This window comes from Poromitra crassiceps, assembly GCF_964638095.1.
Source record: "Poromitra crassiceps genome assembly, chromosome: 2".
Taxonomy (NCBI): domain Eukaryota; kingdom Metazoa; phylum Chordata; class Actinopteri; order Beryciformes; family Melamphaidae; genus Poromitra; species Poromitra crassiceps.
Window position 1 is genome coordinate 32,493,877 of NC_139624.1, and position 16,652 is coordinate 32,510,528.

At 42.7% G+C, this 16,652-nt stretch overlaps 1 protein-coding gene across 2 annotated transcripts in view; it reads right to left on the reverse strand.

Moving 5' to 3' along the window:
* Positions 1-15,771, reverse strand: part of ahcyl2b (adenosylhomocysteinase like 2b) — a gene marked incomplete at its 3' end in the record, with an annotated part of 118,940 nt that extends 103,169 nt beyond the window's left edge. The window contains exon 1 of one of the 2 annotated variants that reach the window (XM_083650585.1): positions 15,421-15,768. In XM_083650585.1, coding sequence (XP_083506711.1) covers positions 15,421-15,753 — 333 coding nt within the window. In that variant the 5' untranslated portion in view covers positions 15,754-15,768. Of the gene's footprint in view, positions 1-15,420 lie in introns of both variants that reach the window. The other variant, XM_083650586.1, reaches the window with a different exon arrangement.
* Between the last annotated feature and the right edge of the window lie 881 nt (positions 15,772-16,652).

Sequence of the window (16,652 nt, forward strand, 5' to 3'; positions counted from 1 at the left end):
AGTGAGTGCTCTGCTGCTGGGAGTTTGAGCAGCGTCGCTCCCTGGCAGCGAGTTTGAGCAGCCTGCCTCCCTGGCAGCGAGTGTGGATAGGTCTCACTCATCTCTTGGGTTTGAGAGCCCCGATGAAGCCCCGTGCGACTCTAGGCTTTATGCTGACACACAGTCCATTTCTGGAACCCCCCACCGCAGCAGCGCGAAAGCGTCCCCGCCTACAGTATGAGAATGAGGCTCGTTCGTTTCTGACTGTAAAATCGCCAAGCCATTTCCTTGATTTCCTTCCTTGGAGGAAGCAGCCGCGGGAGGCGGCTGCTTTTGGTTGACTTTATCTCTGTCGGGAGAGGACCGTCGCCACCTAGCTGGTCGGTAAAATAGATTATACACATTCAATACTTCCAATATCTCCATAGGAGACGCGGGGGGCATTGATCCACGTAGCACCGTCAAAAAAAAATATATATATATTTTTTGACGACTCAACTCGTCGTTGGCAGTGAACAGCTGGATTGTGTTTGACGACTCAACTCGTTGTTGGCAATTAACGTGTTAACAAACCTCGTACGGACGGACAACCCGGATCCATAATGCCTCTGGCCTGGCTATCGCCAGCAGCATAAAAATACTGCATGTTTTACTTCCGGTGAGGTCAAGGAAAAGGTAGGAAAAAGAGGTAGGAGTGACTATTCGGATTCAGCCCGGGTCTCTCACTCATCCTCTCTGTTACCTGGTCTGACTGGTGGCCCTGCCAGGTCTCTCACTCATCCTCTCTGTTACCTGGTCTGACTGGTGGCCCTGCCAGATCTCTCACTCATCCTCTCTGTTACCTGGTCTGACTGGTGGCCCTGCCAGGTCTCTCACTCATCCTCTCTGTTACCTGGTCTGACTGGTGGCCCTGCCAGTGACCTCTGACAATATTCAACCCCACTTACCGTCTTCCCTGACGACTCAATAACCAGTGTGAAACTCTTGTCAGCACACCGAACAGGGTGCAACAATCTGGTATTTAGGCCAGAGTCAGCACGGGCTTATAGGTAGGGCCATATGAAATCTGTTTAATGTTTTCCAAATTCTGTTTTATTTTTCCACAAATTCTGTTCAGATCCATTTTAATTTTAATTTAGGGGTTAGGATTAATAGTTTTTTTTATGACTTCGAGATGTTTCTCAAAGTGAAAACCAAGTTGTGAGATGACATAAGGGTCCTACACAAGACCGACCCCCTTCTCAAAACACCCCGATCGAAAACTGACTAATTTCTCTAGCCCTATTTTACAATGATGAAATCATTTAGGTTACTACAATAATTAGGTCTACTTTTGATTTTGATAATTAGGCCTACTTTTATTACCAAATTCCATGATTCCGTCCATTTTTCTGTTTGGCGGGATTTAATCATAGGCCCTAAAATTTATAGACGGTTTCATCTTTGACAACATAAACATTCTAAATTTCCCCCAGCTTACTTCCTGTTGCAGTGGTTGCTAGTACAATAACTGACAGGACACAAGCTATGTTCCAAACTAGTAGCAACTCTATAGGTACACGACGACGCAGGTCACTCAATGTCCTTCGAAAAAGATTGCTTGCCTCTTATCTATTTCAAAGACATGCTGTGTGAGCTGGGTGGTAGGTAGTTTCAAATAAATGCACTGGCCCTCCAGTGAATTTTTTTTGCTAGTCATTAGTCTATTGAGCTAAATTTGGCAAACCATATAATCAAAAATTTTATTTAGGGAGATATTTCCAATAAAACAGCATTATTTTTTTTATGGAGCAATTGTTTTAACAGGGTCTCAACTTTCAATACAATTTTCTACTTGCTGCCTACCTGTTCCTCAACTTTGCTTGTTCAAATGGGTCAACTACCGTAGCTTTTTTAGGTCTCAGTAAGTAGTAGTCGGTTTTTTCCCAACCCTTTAAAGGATGGCTTTACCAATAATCAACCCACTTTGTATCATATATAATCTCGGTAATATTAGCACATGGGCAGTGTTTACCTTCTCTGTGTTTTCCTAGGCTCTCGATGCGATTCTCCATGGATGTGTGCATAAAATAAACAATAACAGCCGCCCTTGGAACAGATTCCGCGTCTCGAGCAGAAATTCCGTAGCTCCGTTGTGACTAAATGAAATTAATTAGTATTAAAGTTTGAACTTGCAATTAGGGATGGGGATCGTTAGGATTTTATCGATATCTGTACCGATACCGGTACTGCTTATCGATACCGATACTTATCGATACTCCTATCTTTACTACTCTCCATAATTTGGTGCAAAAAATAAAGACATGACGTGAAAAGATATTTTGTTATTAACTTTTTTGCAGAAATAATATATTCACCATTGTGAATATGGTCATTTATTAAATCTAGGCCACCTATGTAATAGAAATTGGAGTCCTATTAGTATTACATTAGCCATTAGAAAACAGCTGTAGTTCACTCTAATGGGGAATCCTACTACAACAACCAGAATGCATTGCGCTGGCCCGACTTCAGGGACAGAGCAAACCAGCAACTACTGAGGGTTATTTTCATTTAGAACACGGCTCTCTCGAATACTCGATTCTGATTGGTCAATCAACAATATTCACCGGTCATTATTTCTCGACAACCGACCGCTGCTCTGCCACACCTGGATTAATCAGTTGGTAAGAGCATTTTGTCCGCAGACGCTACTAATTAGGCCAACCAGTTGCAGCTGTGGTGTCTTGTGTGCCAATTACGAATGAAACCGCTTTGTGTTGAAAACGCTATTAAAAAATCTATTTGAATAATTATTTTTGTCAGATTATTGAATGATTTAGTTGTAGGCCGTGTTCTAAGCGGGATAATGTATACTGAGCCTGTGATTACTGGAAATAATGACCTTCAGGTGAATATTAAGCCCTCCGCTGCGCGTCGGGCTAAATCATTCACCTGTCGGTCATTATTTCCACAGTAATCACCGGCTCAGTATACATTATCCCTTACTTATAAAACGGCTCTCTCAAATCAAGCAATCTGATTGGTTCACAGCCATTGTATAATTCCAGTAACCGAGTTCAATAACCCATGGCCATGTGTTATTGGTTGCCATGGCAACTCTCTTACTAAGAGAGTAATAATAAGGCTTACCTCAAATGACAATGTAGAAAAAAAAATGGCGGAGACAGCTGTCAGATCCTTGTGAATCGATCTTCGCTTATAACTTTACTAATACTTCGCAGAAAATGATGTTTTGTACAAGAATAGATGCGGGCTAATGTCTTCTTTGCAAAAGAAAGGCTGTTAACCCCGCATTTAACTCCGCATTTAACCCCGTAACTTTAGTTGGTGTCAGCTTTGCAGAGAGCATTCAGCTTCTCAACAAGCGCTGAGAATGCAGCGCTGCGGCTCGAGCTGCCTGTCGGGGTTTCCAGAAAAATCTCAGCTACTCAGCAAGCGCCAGGATTGGCCAATGTCAACTTCAGTCTCCAGAACGATCCAATCAAATCACCCGCATGTTCTTGCGGTCCCGCCTTACAGTAGTGTTTCAACTGACTATCAGAATGACATGCCAGTCGGAGTCGGACTTATAGTATTATTATTATTATTATATTATCATACTTGGAAACCGTTTTATAAAAGCAATATAGCACTCGAGCAGCGTGTGTTGTGGAATATATCCCGCTGATAAACTGTTATCCCAGTTATAACAGTTTATCAGCGGGATATATTCACCACAACACACTTGCTCTCGTGATATATTGCTTAATTATACCATGGTCTGACTGAGCTGTTTAATTAAACAGCACAACTAAACTAACATTGTTTACCGGCTCGTATCCAAGGTTTGTCCTATTTACTGGAACAGCAAACAACGTTTCCATTGCATGAGAAGCTGCGGGATGGTAACGCTTGTTACCATCGCTGTTTGTTGTTGTTCTGTATTCAAAGTTGGCAAAGACGACATCATATTCTTTCAGAAAACAAGTAGGGTTCACCAAAGCACAGCTAAGTTTGTTGCAGCACAAAGTTTCTGTCTGTCCCCTGACTCCCAGCCGGCTGCAGGCATCTCTCTCAGGTAAAGCAGTTCGGTGCTGGTTTTCTCTTCCAAATATACTACTGATATTTTCAAGTATTTAGTCATATTATATTTTAGGGTCTGTTTTTTCCTGTCGCAAGCGTACTGTAGCATCATGGGACAGGAGTGTAAACATACAGTTAAGCAACATCAAAGGTAATTGCTTCCTGATGCTGGCAGCTTCGTCATCATTAGGGGATGGTAAGAAATAAAAATACCGATAGCAATACCGTTCGTCGAGATGCTTATTGATACTCTGGTACTGACCACTCAGGAACCGGTACCAATTTAGAATCGGTCTACGGTACCCATCCCTAAATGCAATACAGACATATTTAACTGTTTAACTTCTTCTTCTCTTCTGATTGGATCTCTTCCCAATTCATCTTTAGTCTAGTTTTTATTTGTTGATGAAATAAGATAGATTTCCTCATAGTTGTCATCACAACTTTGTTTTCATCAGTGAAAATAACGTCTAGTTTTCATCAGTGAAAATAGGTAGTCAACGAATAATTTTCCTCAGTTCTCGTCAATGAAATGAAATCAATGAAACCTACAATCTTTGGAGATTTGAGAGGATTGGTGGAAATCCTACAGTAGTTTTGGTTTGTCCTGTAGCAAAGATATGGCGGTGGCGGCTGCAAAGCTTTCGCCAAAAACCCTCTGATCTCCAAAAGTGAGGGTGTAAACTGGTTAAGTGACTGGATTAATTTAGGACAACCTTAGCTGAGCTGTGCAGTGTGCAGGATCAGGAGGTTTTTCCCTCTGAGCACATCCACCAAAAAAAGACAGAGGAGAAAGGTTGAGAGGGACGATCAGAGTTGGATCCAATCCCAACTTTCCCTCTCGCTCCCTCAGCCACAACCTTCACACCATGGTGCCACATTCCCCCTGTCAGCACACACAGCCAGGGATGTGCGCATGTGCAAGTGTGTGTGTTCACTTGCCTTGGAAGGCCCTTTCATCTGCCCCATGTGGTGAAGCGGCTAAGGGTTGTGGACTCGACTGAGTGATGGCTTCATAAAAACACACAGGGGAACAATATGGCGGACTTGATGTTTAGGGCCAAGGTCACCCTTCACTGATCTGGCTAAGTTTATGAAGAAAGCCTAACTTGTTTGTTTTTCTTTGTGCACTTTGTTTTGACGGTGCTCAGATGCAATTGACTCTATTGCATGATACTCTGATTGATACTGGGAATAATCCAGAGGAGAGCATTTCATTTGCTAACATGGATCAATTTGTAAGCATTACTTTGGGAAATAAATAGTATACAAGATGTTGCCTAGTTAAAATGCATAAAGGGAGAATGGGACGTCAAACTAATATTATTAAAGTTTCTATCTTTGTGAGTAGTGTGGGGGGGGATTGAACATGGAGAAAGGCCCGTGTAGGCCTGTTAATGGGTGGATGCATGGAGAGGAAGGGAGGAGAGAAGAGGAAAGGAATAGCTAGATCAGTGATGCACAACCCGAGGCTCTAGGCATGCGGCTCGTTTATGGGTAATTGTAACAACAACAAAACTGTCTGCAAAATGAATCAATATTTCATTCTCAAGTCAGATCAATCTATTATACCCCAGCCCTTCAACCGTCTGAACAACCAACACAATTTATCTCAGGTGTCGAGCTCGGTTTGCAGGTACGTGAGACAAGTGCCAACTCCATCACACTGGGAAAGCTAGCTTAGCATGAACCTACAATGGCTAAAGAACATAAGAAACGCAAATATGAAGAGGGACATCGAACATTTAAAGAGGACTGGGAACTGCATTTTTTTCTTCATGTCCATGGGTTCAGGAAAATGCAGCTGTCTCTGCTTTGTGATAACGTCATTACACAATTAAGCACCCAAGGCTCTACCGACATTCCGAAAGGTGGAGAGCTAAGGGCTGAAGAGGTGGAGAGACTCAAACTGAACCCAACTGGTTTCAGGGAGGAAAGGGACATTTTCAGATTGTGGCTCTTGCAAAAGTATTTTTGTTGTTGTCAATCTGGCTCCTGAGTAGGGCAAGGTTGAGTAGCACTGAGCTAGATGATGGATGGACAGTAAACGGAGAAGATGGAGAGATGGGTGAAGGCTGTTGAGACATTGATGTCATTAAGGCTTGCTGCATTCTGACTCTGATGAGAGGAGACAGGATCCCCTGGGGAACTGTAATTACTTACCACTGTGCGCACACGCACACACAATCGTGACCAAGCGGCAACCATCGTCTTGGAAAAATTAACTTCAATACAGTACCCGATATGACTTCAAATCAATATCACGATTATTTCAAACTTTTACCTTGATTACTTACGATTATTTATTTATGCTTTTTATTAACACTGCCCTCATATTTCTCTGACAAGGTCTGTACACTACTGTGCTGTGTACCATTTTTGGTTTGGTGTTTTCATACATAGTATTTTTTTTAAGGGGACAGTTCATGAACGCACACATTAGGGAAAGTATTATCTGAATTAACATTGATTAAATGAATTAATTTACATGAGTAAGATAAGTCGGTTACTCAAAGGTTCTAAATGTTGGTTTTGATACATTCTTGGTTAATTGCCCAGCCTTACAATACAGCATGTTGTTCATTTGGTAAATGGTCCAATAGAAGATAAAGTATACTATGATTTGGGGTGTTATTGTTTTTTCTTGATATACCGTAAAACTGCCAATAAGAGCCCGGGCGCTTATTATGCTAAATCAACTTGGACCACAGGCGGTAAAAGGAAGACAGGCGGCAATAATGAGGCGGTTATTGTCATTTTGACATAATTGAGCCAGGTGATTATTCTTTTTTGAACAGAAATGCCTGCTCAGCAAAAAAATTGCTTATTTAAACCAGTGAGATAGTACTTAGTACACACAAGAGGGTAGGTACAGGCAGTTTAAACCAGTGAGATAGTACTTAGTACACACAAGAGGGTAGGTACAGGCAGTTTTGAACATGCCTAGTATTGTACAATGGACTGGAATTAACGAAAACAACTGAGTGATAGCCTTCATCTTCATCGTCATCATCATCATCATCCAACGTTACGGTATCAGTTAATTGCTCTCCTCGTCTCCCTCTGCCAAACAGCCATACCATATTTTAAACAAATAACATTAGTCTACCGCTCACACATTCAGTTGTTTGTGTTTCATTGGAAAGAAACTCTCCCAGCAAAGCAATGTAGAAGGCACGGTAACGTAGCTACCAAGCTAACCAAACAGCACTGCAGTAGACAAAACAAGCAGACTTACCAAATAACGGTAGGTAGACGCCAGGTTTCCAATACATGTCCAGTAGGCTATAATGGGTATAATCCATACTGCATTTATGATCGCTGTTCCGCTGAGAGAAATGCACTTTTACAAGGCACAAGTTAACATTACGCTACGTTAGCGTAAGTTGCCCACCGCTCTCGGTTAGACACTGCGTCTCCAGCACGTTGCCTACAGGAATCCGTACCATTAAACAATGCGGTATGCATACTTGAAACATGTCGGTTACAGCATGTATAATTAAAATATAAAACTGTCTGACAGGAGGAGAAACTTCTGCCTGACTTCCTCCAAAACAACGTCATTACCGTAAGTGACTGAATTTAGTCAACACAAAAACATACAGTACAAAAAACCGTGTTTATTCTAAAAAAACGCTCCGGCGGCAAAATGAGTCAGGCGCTTATTATGCTAAATCAATTTGGACCCGGCGGGAAATGGAAGACCTGGCGGCAATTAGAGTACAGGGGCTTATTGGAAGAATTACGGTATATATATTTTTTTACAGAACAATAAACGAACAAGACAAACAGGCTCAGACACAGGAAAAGAAAAAAAATAGATACATTATTGACATTTAGCATTGTAACATGGTGCTTCCAGCCTAGGCAAGGGCTCCATCACCCCTAAGCTTAGGCACCAGTCTTAACCTCGTCAAAGTAGGCCAGAAATGGGTCCCAGATAGTTGAGAACCTTCTAAGCGACTTGGCTCTCAGGAACCTGAGTCTCTCCATCTGTATAACAGAGACCATGTCCATCAGCCACACCTGAAAAGAAGGTGAAGAGGAGGACTTCCATTCCTTCAGAATGAGTCTTTTGGCGACAGTTGTCCCCAGTGTCAGATTGTTGCACAGCTGTAGGGAAGTTCAGAGAGGACTCCGAGCAGCCGAAGATGGCGAGTGAGGTGTGATTAACAGGTCGCCTGTCTAGTGATCACGCAGCTCGCCCATCACAGACGCCGGTCTGGCTCTTCTTGTCCAAGATGGCGACAGTCAGAATGCCAAACTCGAGGCTTCAACGGGAGTCCACAAACCACTGCACTGCGTCAAAGAGCATGGAAGGAAAGAGAGGACACTCCGGCCATTTTTGGAAACAGAATGCGCCTCGCAGTGGTCAGCTGCGGTAGCGCGGGCCCCTATAATCAGCCTCTCTAAACAGTAACTCAACGGGAGAACACTCTAAATTTCGTGGATTCACATCTTTTCTGGGCGTACTGTAAATCTTGATTGAAGTGGTGTAGTGCAGGGATGTAAAACAACAACCATATTGTGGAAACTAAGCAAAAATTTTCGTTTTTTTTCTTTTAGTTTTTTCAAGATAAATAGTAAATGCAAAGGACCCGAGGTTAAAACCACGGCAACGCACTTCTGACGGAGTGGACGACAGCCGCATTAGCTATTTATCTTGAAAAAACTAAACAAAGAAAACGAAAAATTTTGCTTAGTTTCCACAATATGGTTGTTGTTTTACATCCCTGCACTACACCACTTCAATCAAGATTTGCAGTACGCCCAGAAAAGATGTGAATCCACGAAATTTAGAGTGTTCTCCCGTTGAGTTACTGTTTAGAGAGGCTGATTATAGGGGCCCGCGCTACCGCAGCTGACCACTGCGAGCCTGTGCGAGGTTCTTTGAGATACATCTAATTGCAGCGATGATGTTGGGTTCTTTTGGCGCTGTCACGCTTCCAAAAATAAAAAATGGCGGAGGCTGCTGGGCGCTGATGTTGCAATGGGGCAATATGGAGCTGTCAGTTCTTTCCATAAAAGTTCTTTGACTGCGTGACGTCACGGTGGCTACATCCATATGTGTATACAGTCTATGGAGGTGACTCATGAATAAGAGAATTGCAGAGGAAGGCGAGTGGCACGCTCCTCCTCTGTAACCAAGGAAGGTCAAGAGCAGAGGAATGCTCGTTGAGCACGAATGAAGATGACAGCGGTGACAAGCGACAGAGCTGCACAGCGACCTTTCCACCTCAAACATGTCACACGAATGAGACAACGGGAAACCAACCATGGTCTTCCTGGAGTGTAACATTAAGCCTAAAGTATTCGGCTGCTAACTTTCGCTCCAATAAGCTCAATAAATAGGCTCATGTTCGCTTAATAGCTTCACTACCCCATCATGTTCAAAACTTCAAATCGCTGTAGTCGCTCAGCTCGCTAGCCGTTTAGAGCAGGGGTTTTCAAAGTCTGAGACTGTGGGCCTCCCCCCAGACAACACTTGGAAAAAGGTGCCCCCCTTCGCTCAATTCCTGGATGTCTATTGGATCATGAATTATGTTATTCGATACCATAGACACTCAATAATTGAGACAAGATCGCCTCATATTGCTATTTGACATATCATGACAGACTCCTTTTGATGTCTAATGTAATAATAACTAATGCAATATTATATCACTTCCATTCACTGAGCCTCCCCTGAAACTGCTTGGAGCCCCCCTGCGGAGTCCCGGCTCTCACTTTGAAAACCTCTGGTTTAGACGTACTGCCCTTTATGCCTACTACTGGCATGTAGGGCAGCAACAAAGGATCTCCACTCCTGACTGTTTTAGGCGAACATCTGGATGGTGCCCCAGGTCTGCTTCTCTCTCCACTGTTCCACGCCAGCTTTCTTTGGGTCTTCCTCTCTTACGCCTTCCCTCTGGTGTCCACTTTCCAGTGCAGGCCAGTTCTAGTCATCCTGTTCTTTTCACATGATGTCCAATCCATCTCCACCGTCTTCTCATGATGATGGTGTCGATGGTTTCCTGATTGGTGCAGGCAAGTAGTTGTTGATTGGAGATGGTGCCAGTCCAGAATATACTGGTTTTTAGAGTAAAGCACAAATTCCCATACATATACTGTACTTATGGATTATACTTTGGCAAAAAGAAATGAAGGAAGTGAGAAAATTATACAAAATGTCTCCATAAAAAAACAGTTTGCTTGGATGCTTGACCCCAGAATACACCCAAAGAAAGTGTGTAGCAACCCAAATTAAAAGTGGTCATACTTGGTGTGCCATGTACTGTTAGTGGAGAAACTGCCTTAGCCTAGCAGTACCATCGTCATGACTAGGGATGCACGATCCACTTTTTTCACTTCCGATCAGATTCCGATACCTGAATTTGGATATCTGCCGATACCGATATTATGCCGATATCAATATTTTTCTTGAATATACAGTATAGGCAAAGATTTAGCCAATTAAAGTTTTTTTTTTTAAATATACCTTGCAAAAAGCAGACAAAATTAAGAAAATATACAAGGCAAAGAAGGATACTATTATACATTATTATACAAATTACGGCCAGCTGTGCGCTGGAATTGCAAAAAAAAAAAAAAAAAATTTTTTTTTTTTTTTTTCAATTCCGATCCGATCCGATCCGTGAATTAGTGCCATATCGGCACCCGATCCCGATATTGGATCGGATCGGCCCCATCCCTAGTCATGACCAAAGACAGTTTAAGAAGAACACTGAACATATGGTTTGTAGCTGGAAGTCTACAGTACAGTTAGCCTTTAAAGGAGCTATATGTGATTTTGGAGAAAGATTGAGTCAACAAAACGGGTCTCATCTTCCAAGGTCGTCAAATACTGACGCTTTAGGTTGGTGGTCGGTCCACTGCACCAACCCAAAACCTGGGAAAATGAGAACCATGTTGAATTACTATCTTTAGTGTCAGATTCAAGAGTCAAGATATTTATTGTCACTCCACAGTACACGTGTGAAATTTTTAAGCTAGGGGGCTCCATTACAGGTCAGTGCAAGTTACTACCGTAGGTGCATAATCACAACTAGCGCTGCAACTAATGATTATTTTTATTATCGATTAATCTGTCGATTATTTTCTCGATTAATTGATTCATTGTTTGGTCTATAAAATGTTAGAAAATGGTGAGAAATGTCGATCAGTGTTTCCCAAAGCCCAAGATGACATCCTCAAATGTCTTTTTTTGTCCTGACCAACAGGCCACAACCCAAAGATATAGAGTAAAGAAACCAGAATCAGAATCAGATCATTTTCACTCTTTTTCTTGCAAAATTACTCAAGCGATTAATCGATTATCAAAATAGTTGTCGATTAATTTCTCTGTCGATGGACTAATCGATTAATCGTTGCAGCTATAATCACAACAGTAACTATGTATACGTAGAAAAGTACGTAAATAAGGCATCAGGCCTTATTTACGTACTTTTATATTATATTATAGTATTTGACGACCTAGAAATGAGAACAGTGTTGACTCAATCTTTCTCCTAAACTCCAAATAACCTCTTTTTCCATACACAGCTATGCCCAAGACAGGCAGCCACTGTAAGCCTGTAAACCAGCAAACACTACAAGGAATACCAGCTTAGTGAGTGACATAACAGTAGCCTACATCAGGGAGGGGTGATCGCCCTCCCTAACACCCCATTCTGTGGAGCTTCACCAAAATGTCACTAGTATGTTTTCCTCAAACCTGTTAGCAGGTTTAATCATTGCCAAATATCAAAGGTCAATGGAGAACAATTGTTTAGCAACATGATGGGTTGGGAGAAGAGTTTCGTAACAGCTGTCAGAGCGTGTCTGGAGCTAAATTATCCACTTGAAAGAAGCCGTGGTCGTCAGCACAGCCACCAAGGCAGGTGGCCACTCAGTGCCCCAGTCTGACACGAAAACGAGTCTCGCCACACAGCCTGAGCACGCCCACTCACTCAGCCACAAACAGTGGCTATGCGCCGGACTAACTAGGCCTGCAGGGCCCTTCACTAATCCCACTCTCTCCGTTGGAGGAATCACCCTGAACTTCCTAGAGGCTGGGGCTTTCCGTGCCAAGCCCCATGAGGTTACATCAAAACTCATCATCACCCAGTCAAAAAGATTACATCTGGGTCCACCTACAGTGGAGAGCTGGTCTTTAATCTCCTCATGTGGTGACATGATAAAGGCATGGATTAAAGATAGCCAGTCAGTCAGCCAGTCAGTCAGCTAGCCAGCCAGCCAGTCATCGGTGCCTCCTGCCTGCCTGCATAGTCACAGCATCATCATCATCACTGCACGGGGCAAGCAGAATTGAGCAGATGCAGAAGGCCTTATATACATAATGCAACATGCCGTACGACCCACAGTGCATTGTGTTCTATAAATAGGCTTCAGTCCCACTGGATATACGTGAAACTGGTTGATCAGGCAAATGCAAAGACAACACAGAGTATTCAAATTAGTGTAATGGATGGATTTCAATGCAGAGCTAGGGTTTTATTGTGTGATGTTATCCATTATTCAGACTTACCAGTTTCTCTGCTATATAGGAAAAAGAAACGTTTCGTTTACCCTTAAAATGCAGATGACCCCTATTTGATTATGATAGGGCAGTTTCTGTTACTTTGAAATTATCCCTTGTAAATCAAATCAAAATGGACTTCACAAGCTTTGGTTAACCAGGTTAACATCATAGAGTAACATTCAATATATCATTGTCATAAAAATGCGCCAATGAAATCATCATATCATGATCTCATAGTCACGATTTGAAATAAACATGAGTGAAGAAAATGGGTCCCATTCAAATAGAACATTTGCATTCTATTCGAGTACACAGGGAGCCAGCTCAGATCGTGGATAGCCTCACAAAAGTGACATCGAGAAAGTGATTAAGTAAAACTTTGACACGACTTAAAGAGACACAGTCTGTAACTTAAACTTGTTGTTGACAAAACATTTACATGTTTATCGACTACTTCCTCCCTCTATATTTTAGATTAGAAGATATTGATCTCTTTTATGCCGAAATGGATATATTATACAGCATGTACCGTGGTCCTGTATGTGAACCTGGTCTCCTCAATGATCCAGATGTGGGGGATGGGGATGCCATCGGGCAAGTTTGGGTCTGCTGTGCTGCTCCTGTGATGCGGTTGGTCCCATGCAGCCGGCGGTCCTGACAGCTGGCTGACTTCCATACGCCTGCTAGCTGTGACCATCAGAGGCACGGAGAGCCAACTGCTCTGTGCTGCTGCTGGGCCGCCGTCCATCCTCATCCTCACACAGTCTTATGCAGCTCTGCCACGATGGACCCAGCTGGATGGAGAGGTCTGAGGGTTCCCCTCAGGGGCCCGATTGTCTAACGGGACAGGATTGTCTGTGGGTGTGGATGATGAGGGCGTCCCACCGAGCTGGTTCTGTCACTATTTTGCCTTTCTTTAAGGGTGACAATTGGTTCATTGGTGTTAAAAGTCATCCATTTTCCGGGGTGGGTAATCAGATTTGAAGCTGTGTCCAACACTTTCTGTGGGCTAAACCCATTGGTTTTCCATCCCAATGCTCCATAGTGAAAACACACCAAACCAGTATTTTGCATTACTACTACAGGCGGGGTGAAAAAAGAGACACACAGACACAGACACACAGACACACAGACACACAGACACACAGACACACACACACACACACACACACACACACACACACACACACACACACACACACACACTTCAAATGTAGTGCTAAGGAAATGTGCCTTGGGGAAGTCAATGAATCACGATAGGGTGAATCACACACCACACACATCTCAAATTAATTCCTGACCATTGACAAACTATACTACTACAGTAATAATCACAGGCTATAGTATAAATCACTCAATCCAATTGTTTATAATAACTAAAATTCAAAGCCTAGTGCCGACAGCCTAATCAAAGGATCCCTTATCAAACGTAGTTCTTTCCTTGAACCTTGTCCTTATTATCCACCTCTGTCCTGATCAGGACTTTCCGAGGTGTCGCAAAGATAAGATGCAGTTTGGGCACAGCCAAGCAGTTTTGGGTCTTTGCTGGCCAGGCTAAAATAAGTGTGAAGCCTCTGAGGTAAGCCATAAGGATAGCAACTCACTTTACTTAAGTACCTGTCCTGGTCGGAGACGGGCTAAATCAGGCATGGGAAAACTAGGTGACAACAATGTCAAAAGGTCACAGATTACAGACTGTTATGTCTGAGGGTAGATCACACCTTGGGTCACACCTGTATCAGTCAAACAAGGTTTATCACAATTTTGTAGAGTGTATTTTAAGCACAGTAAAATAAAAATGATCTAAATATACTACACTGAGATCAAACGATGAGCAAAGGTCATTTGACCTGCCTAGCCCAGTAGCCCATGCATGCAGTAAGGTGTACCCCACCCATTCTGACACATGTACACACACTAGCAATTCTAATGCTTCCCTTTACCATATGAATGTTTGCCAAGTCAAAACTGAGATAACCTAATATACACAATTGCAATTTTCTCGGATGCTGACAGCCCTGCTACTCTGGTCAAAGTGACCCCAACACACAATGCACTTGTAAAAGGCACTGAGATAATCTATTTCACTCCAATTGAGGTGAACAGTTAAGTCAGGTAGTAAGCTTTCAACATTTTAGTACAAGAGACTGCTCACGTTGTGCTTAATTTGACATAATTTCATGTTTTAGTGTAGAATTAATCCTGTCAAAAGTAACACCAGGTTCAACTCAATCATGTGGCGACATACAATGTAATCTTGATATCAAGGATTGTTGCTTTTAAAATTTGTCTATGTTTTGTATTGTATTGTAATGTGCCATGTTTCTTCTATGGACCTTCCTAAATGTCTGGAATAAAGTTGAATTGAATTGAATTAAAATTCAATTTAGGAGTCAGCGATAATCATGAAGCAAACAATCACAAACATGATGAAAACAGTTTACAACGTTACTTCCGGAGAAGCTTCAATTCAAGCGTTTTGCCTTAAAAGACTCAATCAATCGTCACGTTTGACACTTCTTACTATGAGGACCACAATGGGTTCGTGTTCTCCTGTCCTGAAGGTTTATGTCAGCCCAAAAAGGGTTGGCAAACGGAGTTTTATGTGTGTTTACGCTCCATCACATCCCTTATACTTATAGCATCAACGTTAGGTACACTGAGAACCGTTATTAACACGGTGTTTAACTTACACAGCTGAATCAGCTTTAGGACCAGCTAGCCTGTTAGCATCGTCACACAATGCCAGCTTTCCCAACGAGCTTCCATTGCAGTGTGTGGTGGTAGTAACGTTATTGGTGATCCATGACATGTGGGGGTAAAAGCACTAAGCAGAAAATAGTTGTCCCCCTCACCTTCTTCATCCGCGGTGCTTCGGCAACGGTACCGTCACGGTTGACAAAAGCCTCCCCGCCGTTCTGCTGCGGGTCCGGCCGCTTCATAGCCGACGCCTGCGGCATCTTCACGGGGTTCGGGGTGAGCAAGCCCGGGCTCGGCTCCTGCGCTTTCACGGAGGGCTCCGCTGTAGGGGACGCAGCGGCAGAGGAACCGGCCTCATGCGGGTCGTTTTTGACGAGGTGTTTGCCCTCCGCGGTCGGTGTCACCGGGGATTCAGCTGGTAAGTCTTTACCGGGCACGTCTTTGAGCTCGACCTCGGCCATTTTCGCTGCCACAACCTGGACTGACATCGCTGCAGTTTCACAAAGTCCCTTTCCCCAACACAGATAACGCGAGTCAAGCGGATGTGAGTGGTGGACCGACTAGACCAGTGCATTGTGGTCTTTGTAGTTCTAATAGTCTCAGCGTTGCCCTTCTTCCACCTCGAATTTATAATAATAGACACACCACTGAATTCTCACATACGATAATTAAAACGGAAAATATAATAAAACAATGAATATACGCATTCTTTATTGTTAATTAATAATATAATTATAATACACAATGTGACTGCATCTCCCAGCACTTGGCAACATCTCAAAGTGCATTGTGGGAAATGCTGTTTGTAGTAAAAGGAGAGAAGGGTCCAGCTCCGCCGGAGCCAGTACACAACACGCCCCCTAAGTACACAACACGCCCCCTAAGTACAGAGCACGCCCATAGGGGAGAAATGGAAAATTAAAATAATAAACAACAGTTTAAACATAACAGTTGACCCCCAATTGATTAGATGTTTTCTCTTGAACCCAAATCAGATTTTTGTGTGTCCAGAATTCCATGACTGTCTGTATTGCAGGTATAGAGATAACAGTGAAACGATGATCAAAACAGTCATTCCTTTACATTCTCTGTTAATTTATTGCCAATTAAATAATTCTGAAGTTTAACAATGCATCAATTTGCTAGGGACCCCCTGGATGGGATATGTAAACTCAGTGTCTTCCACCTGAAGACAAAGTAAAAAATATGTATGTGAATTTAGTGTCCCTTATAGCACTTAACTCTTAAGTATAAAAATGAAAAGGTGAAATGTTATTCCATTCGCTACAGTTAAAGCATGTTTTAAGAGTAATATACTGTCACCACCACAGTGGTTTGAATTTTTTGTGTCAAGCATCTGTCAAGGCTGCTGAACTTTGGGATCAGA